Below are 17,235 nucleotides of genomic sequence, written 5' to 3'. Positions count from 1 at the left end.
AGTAGAAGGGTGCTGAGTAGAACAGAGGGGGAAAAGGAAGGTAGGTTAGGCAGGAGGGGAGGAGGGTGAGTGCAACTTTGTAGTAAGATGTTGTGCAAATGAGCCTGCTGTGCCCCGATACAGGGCATGGGGGTAAAATTCCACTTGGCTGTTAGAGCTCGTGTGACACGCAACATACTATGAAAAGTTTTGGGTGGATGGTACCCTCTAAAGTCCATTTTGGTAGGAAGGACGTCCTCTGAAGAACTAACTGAAATTGTAAATACAGAGTCAGCAAAGTCTCTGCTAGTCCTAAGGGGGGGAACCGTGGGGCGTTACCATAGTATCCCGCCTCCATCTATGTGTAAACGCATAAAAAAGAAATAAGAACAAACAATAATAATGTATAAGGTTAATAAATGAGTATTTCAAGGCAGCATTAAGGCATGGGAGGTTAGAAGGCAATTTAGTACCATTCAAGAAGCAGAGAAACGTAAACTAATTGTGAATAACTAGAACCTCTAGGTGGTTCAAACTCTGATAAAGAGTGTGCTACCGAGGTGCGATGCAACAAATACGGCATACACTTTAACCTTCAAATTATCTTTAGGATTCGTGGACCGAGTAAAGTTAGAAAACAAAAACCCCACCAGCCGATGGGTTTGGGGGAGTCTCATCCAGTTGGAGATTTAGAAGTGCGGGAACGAGAGCGCTTCTTCTTGGTGACCGTTGTCCATCCAGAAGACAGGGGGAGGCCGGGTGTGGCCGAATGAAGGGGCCAGTCTGGGATCCGTATTTGTGGTAGCTCAAAAGTTCCAAGGAAGGTGGATAGGTCCCCCAGTGTGTGGAAAGTCGCAGAGTTGCCATTCTGGGTTGCGGAGAGCTGGAAAGGGAACCCCCAGCGATACTTTATTTGTTTGGCTTGTAGGGCGTCTATAACTGGTTTTAGGGCCTTCCTCATCAGAAGGGTTTGCCTGGACAGGTCTGTCAGCAACATGATAGGGGTCTCGTTGAACAATACAGATAGATATTTTAAATATGTACCTCAGTATTAATGATAGTCAATGCAGTATGATAAAAAATCTGAAAATAATCAGGGGGATTCATAAAACGTTTCTAAGAAACACCATGCCTCCACATGGCAAATGTGCTGGTAACAGATTCATGTACCTGTTTTAGACAAGTACAGGAATCTTGGCCATTCACTGCGTATGGAAGCACACTGAGGCCTGAGTATCCATACAGACACTCTGGCCGTAGTGTAAATACACTACCTCATCGCCACTGCAGCTGCCATTTTTTTTTTTTTCAAATTACATTTTTATTTATTTATTTTTTAATTATTGCATTTTAGTGTAAATATGAGATCTGAGGTCTTTTTGACCCCAGATCTCATATTTAAGAGGTCCTGTCATGCTTTTTTTCTATTACAATGCATATTTACATTCCTTGTAATAGGAATAAAAGTAACACAATTTTCTTTTTAAAAGAACAGTGTAAAAATAAAGAAAAAAGTAAAATAAATAAGAAAAAAAAAATGTAACGCTCCCCGTCCCTCCGAGCAGAAGCGAACGCATACGTGAGTAGCACTCGCATATGAAAATGGTGTTCAAACCACATTTGTGGTATCACCGTGATCGTTAGAGAGAGAGCAATAATTCTAGCCCTAGACCTCCTCTGTAACTCAAAATATGCAACCTGTAGAATTATTTAAACATCACCTATGGAGATTTTTAAGGGTAAATGTTTGTTGCCATTCCACGAGAGGGCGCAATTTTGAAGCGTGACATGTTGGGTATCAATTTACTTGGTGTAACATCATCTTTCACAATATAAAAAAAACTTTACTGTTGTCTTATTTTTTAATTCAAAAAAGTGTATTTTTTCCAAAAATAGTGTGCTTGTAAGACCCCTGAGCAAATACGGTGTGACACAAAGTATTTCAGTGACCGCCTTTTTTTTTCTAGGGTGGTAGAAAAAAATATATATAATATTTGGGGTTTTTAACTTGTAAACACCAAATTTCAAAACGAGGCTTTGTCCTTAAGTGGTTAAAGAGGGGTTCCCACTTAAAAAATTTTTTTTTAAAGTCAACAGCTACAAATACTGCAGCTGCTGACTTTTAATAATCGGACACTTACCTGTCCTGGAGTCCAGCGATGTGGGGGATCAAAGCCTCGCTTGTCCCCCCCTCCGCTCGGCGGCGCCGGCATTTTAACTGTGGGTGCCCGGCTGTGGCTTCACAGCCAGGCACCCACTGCAAATGCGTGAGCTGTCACTGGCTGTGCAATCATCTGGGACCAGTCACATGTCCCAGATGATTGACAAGATGGAGGGGGGAGAGGCGATCTACATTCCTGCGCCGAGAGGAAGTGACGTCAGGAGCCCAGGTACAGAAGGAAGCAGACTACAAGGGATCCCCTAGCAACAGGAATTTAGAGGTGCGTAAAAAAAGAATTCTCCAAATGTTTTTTTGCGGGGTTTTTAAGCACTTTAATACATTTTAGTTTTTTGGGGTGGAACTCAATTTTAAGGAAAATGTAGCCATATTTTCCTTTGCAGGCTACTGATTGGTAGACTCTATAGACCAATGGTAGTTGTTCATAGAAACCAGGCAGTCCATTATGCATTTGCACTTTACAAGAATCTGCATAGGATCTAAAGTAAAAATGCTAGAATCCTACCAATGTGCTCATCCTTATAAAAGAAAAAAAGAAAAAACAATATATGCACAGCAGAACAGGTTTGTGTGAAATCTACAATAAACGAAAGTGGAAGATGTATTTCTTGTACCGTATATTTAATAGTAGATACAAAACACATCTGTTACCACGTTTCCTTCTTTTTTTAATGCAGACTTATTGAATGTATTTTCATACTCTTTTTTTTTTTTTTTTAAGACTTTCAGAATTTCCTCAGAACCCAGATGGGCAATACCACTACTGTAAATATCATTATTAGCACCGTGGATTATCTTCTCCGTCTCCAGGTAATTAAAGCATGTTTTTTTAAGCTGTGCTCAGGTACTGCATGTTATCCATCAGGCAGCCTCTCTATGTAAATAACATTATTTGGAGCCCATTTATCAGAAAGGGTCTTTCCTATGGACCATGACAAAAAATATTCACTACACAAAGAACAAAAATGATAGAGAAGGAAAAACTCTCCTAAATCTGCTTTGCTTTAGCAGGTTTAATCAGCAGATTTTTTTGGTGGTTTGGTTTCACCTTATACAATGGCAATGTGATTCCTCATATAGGCATGGGCAGGGCTTTTTTTCCTCAACCATGCCCAAACCCCGCCCCCCCAACCACACCCAAACCCTGCCCCCAGCCACACCTTCCATAGAGGAGAGAAGTACAGCGGGTTCTCCCGAGCCATGCTGCCTGTGTCCAGAGAACACACACATCATGGCTTCACCCAACCCTCTGGTCCCTCCTCACAGCATTTGATTGACAGGAGCTCACACGTAAGGACTTGTGCATTTCTGTCCAAAGAGTTTTATTTCTTCCATTATATTTTCAATACTACACATTGAAATAAATTTGACAGTGTTCACAAGTTGAAGGATAAGTTCACCTTTAGAAAAAATAGTAAATACACATCTTTTCGCAGGTAAAAAAAATTTGCATTTTTTTTTTTTTTTACTAGGAGCTTAGAAAGCATTACACCCTCAATAATCAGATTGTGGGTGCCATACAGGACTCTTGCATACCTGTCGGTGTATCTGTGTGATCATATGTTATAGGGGCAAGCATATACACTCTGACAGCAAGAGAGAATGAACTACCACAGCATTTAACAACGCTGTGGTAGTTCATTGAGAACTACAAGCCGCCAGCCGCAGAAATTCTGTGAATGACTGACGCAGGTGGGCAGGCTTTTTTTTTAAATAGTGACAGTTAGTGGGGGAAGAATATCCCCTGCTAGCTGTCACTCTATGCAGTGGAGTGAGTAGCGGCTCCTGCAGTGGGAACATGTTACATGTTCCACCCAAAAAAATGGGTGAAACATGTACCGTTCCCAAAGGTGAACTTATCCTTTAAATGCAATTAGTTTTGACATCTTAAGTATGTAGTAACCATTTAAGCATGTATTTTTCTAATGTGATCATCATTATTATGGAATACTTCGATGTTGCCTTCTCAGATGATATATTACTGTAGATTGTATCAGCTCGAAAAAACAGACTTTGTTTAATATATGTTAGTATTTGAGGTTATTTTACAAGGACATTTTACAGAGCATGCATTTTACAGAGAGATCAGTAGGTTTGGATAACTGATAGTATTTTCCTCCTTCCTCATCTCTAAAGTTATGGAGGATGAACATTATTTTATCCTGGTAGATAGCCCTGATAAAGATACAATTCAATTACAGGTATACATTTGGGGTGCAAACCCAGTAACTTTAAAGGTCTGTTCATTCCAGACCACAACTAATGTGATTCTTTTGCAGGAATCTATCAGTGACTTCTACTGGTACTACTCAGGGAAAGATGTGATTGAGGAATCTGGACAGCACAACTTTTCCAAGTCTCTGGCTGTTACCAAACAAATATTCAACTCACTCACAGAATACATTCAGGTAACAATTGTTTTACAAATTCAATTTGTTTCACTTCACAAACTTTATAGGTAAAATTCATTATGTTCAATTACTTGTATAGCAGAGAACCTAAATTGAGAAAAATATGTTCAGGAGGCTGTGAACTCTTGTATTTTGTACAAAATACATTATTTTGTCTTTTTTTTTTATTGCCAGAGTGTAACACATACTATATATACAATTTGTTTCTTTCAGTAGCAGCTACTTTATATATTCTTTTATATTTAATTAAAATTGTATTGAAAATAAACATATTAAAAAATGTATTGAAATTTAGGATTGCTTTTGCACTATAGGGGCAAATTAAATAACCTTTAGTATAAACTTTTTTTTTTTTTTCACCTGTATAGGATCACCAGTTTTTTTAAAAAAAAGTTTTAATTTTTTTTATTTTTTTTTCAATCTTCAAATTCATATTCATCATGTATCTTCTATTCACCTGACTATAGATTACCACTTTTTTATTAAAAAAATGGGAAAATGTTGAGCAAAAAAAGTCAGAAAACCAATAAAATAAGACTAAGACATAAGCTCACTAACTTATTGTAGCGCTTTCATTTGCCTTGGGCTTCCAATGACATACCTGGCTTTTGGTAATGGTGTTTTTAATGCCCCGAGCATTGGAACTGAACAAATAATAAAATCCACTGGTATATAATCAAAAGTAAATTGAACAAACACTTTTGTTTAATTACAGGGGTTTCTTTGAAAATGTAAAATACAGTCCTGTGTCCAAATTCAGTCTTTATCACCGTTAAATGCCACAAAACATACCTTTAACAAAGCTAACATAAAGTTACCATCAAAAGACAAAGTATACATTCCTTATTGGTAATACATAATCTCCCCATAAAAGTCTGACATGCCCGTCTGCCAAATATATAGATCTTTTATAATGTTGTTAGGTCTGATTCCCCTTGTAGAGGCATACTGCACAGTATATATTGCCCCAATATAGTATGTGATACAATTCTCTCATTTATGCATACCAACTTAGCTTTTCATGCATATTTGATGGACAAGTCATGTGGATTTAAAACTTAATTTGTATCTGCGGTTTTAGCTTATAATTATCAAAGCATTCTAAGGCATACATGTATGAAAAACTATTAGCTTGTATATCCAGCAGGAAAATGAACAGCATCATTTGATTATTGGGTTTTTAAATCAACAAAATGAAGGAAGAATAAAGCAAAAATAAACTAAAACAACGCGTAAACCCTTTTGGGTGGATTTATTAAAGGCAAATAGACTGTGCTCTAGTACTTATCTACTTATCTGAATTCCATCATCCAATCATGTGCAAGCAATAATTCTGTTTTTCATCTTCCTTGCATGGGTATTCTTTGCAAAGTGAAACTTCAACACATTAAGACCTCTTTCATACTGGGGCAGCGGGTCTGTTAGTGGTAAAGCGGAGCTAGATTTACCGGCGCTTTACCGCTGTTTAAGTGGTGCTTTTCAGCCGCTAGTGGGGTGCTTTTAACCCCCTTTAGAGGCTGAAGGGGTTAATAGCACCTGTGTTGCGGCACTTCTAAAGCGCTTTTCAGGATTTTTTTGGATGTGCTACCTATTCATTCCAATCGGCAGCGGCGGTGGTGTAGGAGTGATATACACAGCACTCCTACACCACCCCAATGATGATACTTGCAGGACTTTTTTCCCCATCCCACAAGCGCACCACCCCAGTGTGAAAGCACTCAGGCTTTTACATTGGGGAGCCATGAGAGGTAATTTTCAGGTGCTTTACATTTTTAACGCTAAACCACCTGAAAACTGCTTCAGTGTGAAAGGGGTCTTACTAAGCTCTGGAGCAACTGTGCTTGCAAAGTGCATGGTCTAGTTGCCTTTAGTAAATCAACCCTTTTGCTTCAAGGACAAGCTATGATACATGATAATATACAACGCCATGCACATGTCCATTCTAACTACTGCATTCAAATAAAACTACAAAAGCTACATGGTTGTTTAAAGCCCAGTAATGTTTAAAACCTAGTGATGTAAAAAATTACACGTACAGTATCTCACATAAGTGAGTACATCTCTCACATTTTTGTAAATATTTTATATCTTTTCATGTGACAACACTGAAGAAATTACACTTTGCTACATTGTAAAGTAGTGAGTGTACAGCTTGTATAAAGCCCCATACACACTATCAGATTATCTGCTGAGTTTTTCCTTCAGATTTACCAAAACCATATAATATGAGGACAAACCTTAGGACTTTCAATGTGTATGCAACCAGGCAGGCCCTTCTACTACATGGTTTTGGTAAATCTGAAGGAAAAACTCAGCAGATAATCTGATAGTGTGTATGGGGCTAAACAGTGTAAATTTGCTGCCCCTCAAAATAACACAAATATATTAATGCCTAAACTGCTGGCAAGAATATTGAGTACACCCCTAACCCCTAGCAGCCAGGAGTATTTAACACATCATAGAGTGATAGCAAACAAAACCCCTGAGCAAAGCTTTCAAAATTAACCCCCTCAAAAGGCAATCAGGCTTACCTTAAACCACCCCCTCCACAAATTTTTTTACCCATCACTCACTACTGCCCCCACTGTACCTCCTGTCCACTGCTCACTACTGCCCCCACTGTACCTCCTGTCCACTGCTCACTACTGCACCTATGCCACCATTCACCTCTGCACCCACTCATCCACCATTCACCTTTGTACCCTGTTATCTATTATTCACATATACACCCAACATCCACTATTTGCCTTTTCACTGGCTGACTTCTCTGACCCTCTTGTCCATGGCTTTCATTTCATCCCCTGTCAACAGCTTAACTCTCTGATTCCCTTCTCCACAGCTCACCTCCTAACACTCTCCTCCACCATTCCCCTCTACACCCTCTCATCCACTGAGCCCCATCTGAAGCATAATGTAGACCTTCCTGCCTGCCTCCTTCTCCTGAATGCAACCATCATGCCCCCTTCACACACACAATGCAAACCCCTGCCCCACTTCTTCACATGCGTTGCAGCTCCCCTCCCTCTCATACAAAATACAGACCCCCTGTCCCCTCCTTAAACATAACCATTTTGAAAAACTATCTACATTTTCAAATAACTGAGAAGTGCTCTGAGCTCTCAACTACAAATAGCTTTTTATTATAAAGTCCGAATTAAAGAGCATATAAACTAAAACACAAAATTATAATATATTGCATACATACTGTATGTAGATGTGGTGGCTGCATTAGATTTCTTTTCTCAGACTCTAATTCAGACTCTAATTTTAAACTGGTATTCTTGCAAATAACACATGTCAGGTCTTGGGGTTTAGGGAACCATGGTTGTCACCCAGACTATGTTTAAATCACATCTTTCTTTGTTCAGTTCTATTACATTAGGGTGAGGGGATTAGTAGTTTACAGAAGGAAGGCAAACCTTTACCTTTCCTGCACATTTATTCCTTCCCACAAAATCTCCTGAATGTGTTCCAGGATCCTTCCCCCTCCATATGTGCAGGCCATGCTCTAGGTTATAGTCTGAAAAAAATAATGTGTTCACCACATCTAAGGATTAGTAAAGGGCAATATAATACCTTAATACCTTTTTTACTTGGTTATAGGTAGCCTTTAAAAATTATGTTAAATGGATTATTTTTTTTCCAATTGTGGTTACTCTGCAATAGCTGATTTAAAATGTGTTAACCTATGCAACTTATGGGGTTGGATAATCTTTTCAAAATAATGTAATTTAACTATCAATGGTCACACCTTCATAATTCAGATTGGAAATGTACAGTTATTGGCTGTTTTTATCAACTGGCAAAAGTTCTATAAGAGAAATTTACTAATACATGGTTTGAATCTCCAGCCAATATTTGAACTGAGTTTGGGCAGGCAGAATGCTCAATCGATCAACTTGGGTACAACCAGCATGCTGGGTTTTACCTGTGATTATTGCTAGTGGCTGCTATAGCTGCTAGCAACAACCACTGTCTTCCACCGACGGGGGCCGCTTCCCCTGCCCCCCTGCTGGGAGAAGGCAGTGGCTCAGTAGGAGGGGTTCCCGCATCAACACTCCCTGTGTTGATGGGGAAATCAAGAGAATTTCTTTCTTGCAACCCATGGTGTATGGCCGGCCTAAAGCCTCGTACACACTAACAGATTGTTGGCCAACAACGTGTCAGACTTTTGTGCCAGGAACTTGTCTTACATACAAACGGTAGACAATTGTCGGCCAACAAACAAGAATGTACTGCGAGGAATTTCAGCTCTTGAGCACCACCCTTTCGGCACCTTCTGCTAATGTCGTGTGGTGAGCATTAATTCTGAGCATGCATGTTTGTACTTTCAACTTTTGTGTGACGGACTTGTGTACACACGATAGGTAAATCTGACAACAGACCGTTGTCCCCCGAAAATTTACTAGCCTGCTATCCAACAATTGTTGGCGGAAAGTTGGACAACAGTTGTCTTATGGAGCATACTAACGGTCGGATTTTAGACAAAAGTCTGCCATCACACAATTCCCTGCCAAAAATCCAATCGTGTGTACGAGGCTTAAGACTGGAGCAGCCAGAATCTGGAGCAGATGTGCATGGCAACCAATTAGTGTTTATGTGTTATATTCAAAGTCTTACTGAAGAAGCCAAAGATAGAAGCTGATTGATTGCCATGTACAGCTGCTCCAGATCCTGTCTGCTCCAGTTTTATGAATTCCCCCCCCCCTTATTTTTAAACCACAAACTTTAAAGTGGTTCTAAAGGCTGAAGTTTTTTTTACCTTTATTTTATGCACAAAGGTAAAAAAAAACCTTCTGTGTGTGTTTCCCCCCGTCCCCCCAATCATTACCTGAGCCCCCTCAGTTCCAGTTCCAGCAATGTTCAGAAGATGTCCCCCCCCCCCCCCCCAGATACAGCCTTAGCTGTATGGAGTCTTTCTCTCCTCATTGGCTGAGACAGCAGCGGGAACCCATTAGCTCACCCAATCACAGGGCAAGCAGCTTCCTCTGGGTGCACTGCTCGAGGGGGAGGAAGTGCCAGCAGGGAACCTGAAAAGAAGAGGATCAGGGCTGCTCTGTGCAAAACCACTGCACTGGGCAGGCAAGTATAACATGTTTGTTATTTAAAAAATAAATAAATGAGTAAATAAAACTTTAATAGCACTTTAAATTGACTATATAAATTGTATTTACTGTTTGCCTAGTATTTCCATGTAATGTGCCACTTCTTTTTTTTATAATAAAATATGAATTATAAAATATAGCAAATTCTGTAGACGAGGGCAACTATTGAAAACAACTCTCATAAAAGTAAATTATCTCTGTTTACACAGAAATAGAGATGTGTTTCTTGCTCCTTTATCAGCTAAAACTGGGGGCTTAGTATTTCATGAAAGAATTTGCTTTCAGTGCTGTACAAAGATGTGGCTGTGTTGTGCAATGGGCAAAGCATAAGCACAGCCCTGCTCCTGTGCAGATTGTAAACATCAATAGATATCTGTAAGAGAACTTTATGAAAGCCAATTTTTGGTAGTCTAAACTATACTTTGGTGTGTGTGCCAGATTTCATGGCTGCAGATAAAATAAAAAAAAGAGAAAATATATCTTCACCCACAAGGACAGCTGCCAGAACAACACCCATTTGCAAATTTTGGAACATTTGTTGTAGTTTTAAAATAATAATTGTAAAATTGTTTAGAAGCACCAGTGCATTTAATATTTAGCAGACTCACCAGTCCCACATGCAATGCGTAGTGCTTAGTTTAAAGTAGAACTGTAGGCAATTTTTTTTTTTTCATTTTGGATAGAGTAATGCCGCATACACACGACCGGACTTTCCGGCAGACTAGGCCCGACGGAATCAGTCCGTCGGACAATCCGATCCTGTGTGGGCTAATCCGATCATTTTTCATTTTAAAAATCCGACGGACCTAGAAATAGAACATGTTTCAAATCTGTCTCGACGGACTCAATTCCTATTGGGAAAACCGTCCGTCTGTATGCTGATCCAACGGACCAAATACAACGTAAGGGAAGCTATTGGCTACTGCATATTGAACTTCCTTTTTTAGTCCTGTCTTACGTGATCACGTTCAAAACAAATGAACTTTGAACGGATTTAGTCCGTTTGCATGTGGTCAAGTCCATTAGTTCGGACTCCGCTGAAAAGTCAATCGGGAAGACTGTCGGACCTAGTCTGCCGGAAAGTCTGGTTGTGTGTACACGGCATCAGGGAGAGTCATCACCCCATCAGATTTTCTGCCATATGTGTACCATTGTGGAGATTTACCTTCACTTCCTGTCCCATAGCCAAACATGAATTACCAGGAAATCCATGCAAAATAATGGAATCCATTGGTGCCCCTCCAGGTCACCATAACTAGTGTTCCTATTGAAAGATTTCCCCTCTATTACTTTTCTTGGGGATTTTTTCACTTTCACTCTCAACGATAAAGGTAAACTGGATAAATAGAGAAGAAAGAGTGAACGGGGACACAGACAGCAATAATAACCTAATAATCCAAAAGGGTTAACACTTACAAAAGTGTGGATGGTTAGAAGCACATCATATTAGTAATATGGCAGGTGGTCCAGCGTTCTGATAGTCCCAAGGAGTCTCAATAATATCTAGTGTGATTCTATGGCAGCAAATTCTGAAGTGGCCGACAAATGGAAGCCACAACTCTCCTGGATACTGGGAAGACAACTAGGCTGTCTGAGACAGCATGGAAGCTGAATCCAGGAAGTGACGTCAGCAGTAAGGGACCAGCAACCAGCATGGACAGCAAGCCGGAATTGATGTCATCAACATGTAACGCATTTCAGAACAGCTGATTGGCTCCTTCTTTAAGCAATGACTAAAGGTTACTAGAAACTAGAGAGCTTCTTATGGTCTGTGGACGGGCTTTGGGCAGGACTATGGGCGGACATGAGTAGGACAAAGGGAAGCACCGAGCTTATAAAATGACATAATGAATATAAAAAAAAACAGCATACTGTGGACACAAAAAGGAAAAGAAAAAACAGAAGACTGACATACAGGGCAAACCGATGCAAAGACATGATGCAAAAACAGCAAGAATGATACACAACACAATTAGCTAATATCACTGCATGCAGATGGAGCATAGCAGCTTGATGGCACGTCACTTGCTGTGTATGTATACATCAACAATAAACACTAAAATGGTGAACAATATACATCACAATCACAATGAACAATGGATCTATGGTATATTATATTGAGTATATGTAATAAGGAAAGGAATCATTAAAAAGTATTGTGAAAGGGGAACCATATAAATAGGCAATATATAATGATGTATATATATATATATATATATATATATAATATTTATATGCAATTGCGTAACCAACTGCACACAAACAAATGCACATGGGCAAAAAACATGTGTGCATACATACACATATATCTCAAAAACACATGGGATAAAGCCCACACTGTCCCTAGGCATTTCCTTAAGTACCATAACAAATCTATTGATGTTTGAGAGTTTAGGTTATATAGGCAATGCCTAGAGACCATCCTCACGCTGAGCGCTTCCACAAGCTCTGCCAAAGAGAAATGCACTGGATTTTCTCTTTGGACGTACTGCCTCCTGAATGGTTAAACGAGGATCTTGAGATTAGTGTGTTACTCTAGTATTGTTTGTTTCCCTTTTTACCCCTCACAATGAATGTAAAATGTTTTTTTGCCCATATGCATTTGTTTTTGTGCAGTTGGTCACGCATGTGCATATAAATTACATCGATATATATATATATATATATATATATATATATATATATATATATCATTATATATTGCCTTTTTATATGGTTCCCCTTTCACAATATTTTTTAATGATTCCCTTCTTTATCATATATACTCAATATAATATACCATAGATCCATTGATGTATATTGTTCACCGTATTGTTCACCATTTTAGTGTTTATTGTTGATGTATACATACACAGCGAGTGGCGTGCCATCAAGCTGCTATGCTCCATTTGCATGCAGTGATATTAGCTAATTGCATTGCGTATTACTTTTGCTGTTTTTGTATCATGTCTTTGCATTGGTTTGCCCTGTATGTCAGTCTTCTGTTTTTTCTTTTTCCTTTTTGTGTCCTCAGTATGCTGTTTTTTTATATTCATTATGCCATTTTATAAGCTCTGTGCTTCCCTTTATCCTGTTCATGTCTATCCATAGTCCCACCCAAAGCCCACCCACAGACCATAAGAAGCTCTGCTTCTAGTTCTAACCGTTATGCCGTGTACATGCGATCGGAATTTTGGTTTAAAAAGCTCTGATGGTTTTCCTGACGGAATTCTGATGGGATTTCGCTCAAGCTGTCTTGCATACCCACGGTCACACTAAATTCCGACCCTCAAGAACACGGTGACGTACAACATGTACAACGGGACTAGAAAAGGGAAGTCTAATAGCCAGTCTGAAAAATTGAGAACCTGCTCTCAATCTTTTTCTGGCAGAAATTCAGCCAGCAAAATTCCGATGGAGCATATGAAATTCCGACCATTGTACAGGGCAATAAACATTTTTTGAAGGAACCAATCAGCTGTTCCGAAACGCATTGCATGTTGATGACATCACTTCTGGCTTGCTGTCCACGCTGGTTGCTGATCCCTTCCTGCTGGTGTCACTTCCTGGATTCAGCTTCCATGCTGTTTCAGACAGCCTAGCTGTCTTCCCAGTATCCAGGAGAGTTGTGGCTTCCATCTGTCGGCCACTTCAGAATATTCTGTGAAAGAATCAAACCTGCGGATATTACTGAGGCTCCTTGGGACTACCAGAACTCTGGACCACCTACCATATTACTAATATGATGTGCTTCTACCCATCCACCCTTTTGTACGTGTTTTTAACCCTTTTGGGAAATATAAGTTTTACTTCTGCACTTAGAGGCACCTTATTTCATTAAAGGATTCAATAAAAATTTTAAAGTGAACCAGCTCCAAATATCCTGGACATTCCTGCGGACCCCTACATATAGTGGCTGTGATGCTCTGTGCTACAATGCAGTGGGCCATATTTCTAGATACCTTAGGCACGATGAGGGTGGAGCCACAGGGCTTCGGTGGAACCTTGTACCTGACTTCCCCTAAACACTTTCTGCCAGCTCCACAGTTGCACCCACACCAGATACTCTGAATATCCTTGGGTTTCCTGTTTCCCTTCTGTGACAAGATCACATTTGGCATTTAAGGCAGTATTAAACCTAAAAAAATTATTTTGCAGGTTAAAAATCCTTAAATAGGTGGCTGTACTTGTTTTCTTTCTTTTAGTCTTTTTCCCCTTTATTTTAACCTGGTGATCTGGCCAGTAACACTTTCTGTCATAGCTATCTCCACTCTTTAGGAGAAGCAACAGAAACACCTTTGTACAGCAGGCTTGTCAATCTGAAGAGAGGGTACTGTTAGATGCAATAGCAGATTTAGATGGACTTGACTAATGAACAGAGCCTGAAAAACAAAAATGAATGCAGCTACAGTACCATAGAAATTGGTAAGCTGCAATAAAAAACATTTTTATTGTTGTGTTTATTCCTGCTGTAACTCTTCCTGCTTTCACAGGTGCTGTAAGTCCCACTTAAAGTAGAACTATAGGCAAAACTTTATTTTTTCATTTTGGAAATATTAAAGGAGGGTTATAACTACTGTAAGGTTTATTTTTGCCATCTTTGTCCTGTTAGGGAGATTTATCTTAACTTCCTGTCCCATAGCTAAAGTTGGAAGTAAGAGGAAATCCCTGCAAATTAAGGGAATCTCTTGGGGACCTCTAGGTCACCAGAACTAGCGTCCCCATTGAAAGATTCCCCCTTTATTACTTTTCTGGGGACAACCCAAAATTTGGAGTTTTCTTTTACTTTCACTTTCAATATTTATTATTATGATTATTATTATTATTATGCAAGATTTATAGAACGCCAACACAAAACAATTCAATATAGGAAGAATCAGATAATGGTAAGCAGGCTATCAGTGTCCATCAGTGCAGCCTATCAGTGCCCATCAGTTTCCATCATGCCGCGTACACACGACCAGACTTTCCAGCAGACTTGCCCACACACGAGTGGACTAATTCCGTTCAAAAGTCCATTCATTTTGAACGTGATGACGTAAGACGGGACTAAAAAAGGAAGTCCAATAGCCAGTAGCCAATAGCTTCCCTTGCGTTGTATTTGGTCCACTGGATCAGCATACAGACAAACGGTTTTCCTGATAGGAATTGAGTCTGTCGGACAGATTTGAAACATGTTCTATTTCTAGGTCCGTCTGATTTTTTTTAATGAAAAACGATTGAATTAGCACACACATGATTGGATTGTCTGATAGACTGATTCCGCTAGACCTAATCTGCCAGAAAGTTTGGTTGTGTGTACTCGGCATCAGTGCCACCTCATCATTGCCACCAGTGCAGCCTATCAGTGTCCATCAGTGCAGAATATCATTGCACATCAGTTTCTATCAGTGCCACCTCATTAGTGCCACCAGTGCAGCCTATCAGTGCCCATCAGCTTCTATCAGTGCCATCACTTTCTATCAGTGCCACCTCATCAGTGCCCATCACTTTCTATCAGTGCCATCAGTTTCTATCAGTGCCACCTTACCAGTGCTCATCAGTGCAGCCTATCAGTATCCATCAGTGCAGCCTATCATTGCACATCAGTTTCTATCAGTGCCCACCAATGCGAGCTAACAGTGTCCATCAGTGCCCATCAGTGCAGTTTATCAGTGTTCCCAGCACAGCCTATCAGTGCCCATCGACGCTAACTCATCAGTGCCCCCAGTGCAGCCTATCAGTGTCCATCAATGCCACCTCATCAGTGCCCATCAGTGCAGCTTACCAATACAGCCTATCAGTGCCCATTGGTGTCTATCAGTACCACCTCATCAGTGCCCACCAGTGCAGCCTATCAGTGGGTATCAGTTTCCATCAGTGTCACCTCATCAGTGCTTATCAGTTTCCATCACTGCCACCTCATCAGTGCCCACCAGTGCAGCCTATCCGTGTCCATCAGTGCAACCTGTCAATGCCCATCATTGCCTACTAGTGCAGCCCATCAGTGTCCATCAGTGCCACCTCATCGATGCCCATCAGTGCAGCCTATCAGTGCCCATCAGTGCCACCTAATCAGTGCCCACCAGTGCAGCCTATCAGTGTCCATCAGTGCAGCCTATTAGTGACCATCAGTGCCCACCTATAGCTGCAGCTGCTTTTGCACGGTCAGCTGAAGCCTAATAAATCCTCCAGAAATCTGCACTGGTATTTACTTATCGCTTTGAGTATCTGGGACTCCTCCAAAACATCTTCCTGTCCAAGATTTCCCTTCCAAGTACAAGCTTCAAACCCTTCACTCCTATGTTTGGCCATTTCAGAATGTTGGCCCCCTTCGTAGCAGTCTCTTACGCCCAATTTTACTCTGGGCTGTTGAAACTTGACATTTTGGCTGTGTGGCAGAGGAAGCCATGCTCTTTGGACCAGCACAATCACTTATGTAGCAAGAGCTAGCCTGCCCTTGCTACATGGGTCACATATATAGTTTAAAATCAGGAAAGTTCTTTTTGCTCTTGCTCGGGAAGATCCTCATGATTATTGCCAGCCTAGGGAGCTGGGGAGGAGTTGTGAATTCTCTCTTGATACAGGGGTCGCTAGTGGAAGTTTGTGGTGACATTCTGGAGCTCAGATTTATTTGGTTATCACTTCAATGCTGGACCTGTCAACTACAGGGTCATCCAATCAAGATTTATTCAGAAAACACCACTGCAGTTGCTTACATCAACCACCAGTGGGGAACCAGAAGTCGTGCAACTCAAAGAGAGATGGATCAGATTCTGGCTGCGAATTTACACGTACCAACCCGATCCTGCAAGTTCTAGATGTAGAAAATTGTCAGGTGGACCACCTCAGTCATCAACATCTGAACTATTTTAGTGATCCCTTCATCCAGAGATGTCTTAAGATGGGAGATATTAGATGTGGACCTCCAGGTTTCCAGGTTCAACAACAAACTTGTTTCCAGGTCCAGGGATTCACTTCATTTAGATGCCTTGAAGACTCCATGGGATGAGTTTATCTTATCTATGTGTCTCCCACTCTGTGGTTCCTTCCTGTGCAGAATCAAAATGAAGGGCATTCTTACCACACCAAACTGGTTCAGGCAGAAAAGGTAGTCAGTCCTCAGATATCTGACGGACTCTCTGTAGGCCCTCCCAGATTGTCCAGAACTATTGTCCCAAGGGCCAGTCTAGCAACCTAATTAATAATCACTAGCTTTAATGACCTAGCTGTTAAAGCCCAAGTCCTAAGAATAGGGGCCTATCCCTACAATTCCTAGTGGAAGTTAACCTCTAACAAGGTATACCATCACACTTAGAAGGCACATTTTTTACGGTACAAAGCAAGACATTTCCTTCCCCGGAAGTACTCTGTGTTGAATCCTGTTTTTTTTTCAATCAGTGTGGATCAACATTTGGCCTTGAGTAGCATCAGGGGTATGACCTCTGATCCACCAATTCACTTTCAAAGACTTTCTGCTTCTCATTCGTTAATGAAAGGCTTTGTACAGAATGTTGTTTGCTCGTTGGTTCACAATTCATTCCCCTGTGGGCCCGTGTGGTCTTAACCTGGTTCTGTCGACTCTCCATAAACTGCCATTTGG

The 17,235-nt window shown here is 40.5% G+C and overlaps 1 protein-coding gene across 8 annotated transcripts in view; it reads left to right on the top strand.

The window, feature by feature from the left end:
• The window catches only part of RYR3 (ryanodine receptor 3), a 1,008,486-nt gene that overhangs the window by 811,475 nt on the left and 179,776 nt on the right, over window positions 1–17,235 (top strand). For all 8 annotated transcript variants that reach the window (XM_077464742.1, XM_077464741.1, XM_077464740.1 and 5 more), the window contains 2 exons: window positions 2,880–2,968; window positions 4,438–4,566. In XM_077464742.1, coding sequence (XP_077320868.1) covers window positions 2,880–2,968; window positions 4,438–4,566 — 218 coding nt within the window. The remainder of the gene's footprint in view (window positions 1–2,879; window positions 2,969–4,437; window positions 4,567–17,235) is intronic.

Source organism: Lithobates pipiens, unplaced genomic scaffold (genome assembly GCF_037356315.1).
Source record: "Lithobates pipiens isolate NorthernLeopardFrog02 unplaced genomic scaffold, aLitPip1_a1.2 Scaffold_30, whole genome shotgun sequence".
Classification (NCBI taxonomy): Eukaryota; Metazoa; Chordata; class Amphibia; order Anura; family Ranidae; genus Lithobates; species Lithobates pipiens.
This window is presented reverse-complemented; position numbering and strand designations above follow the sequence as displayed.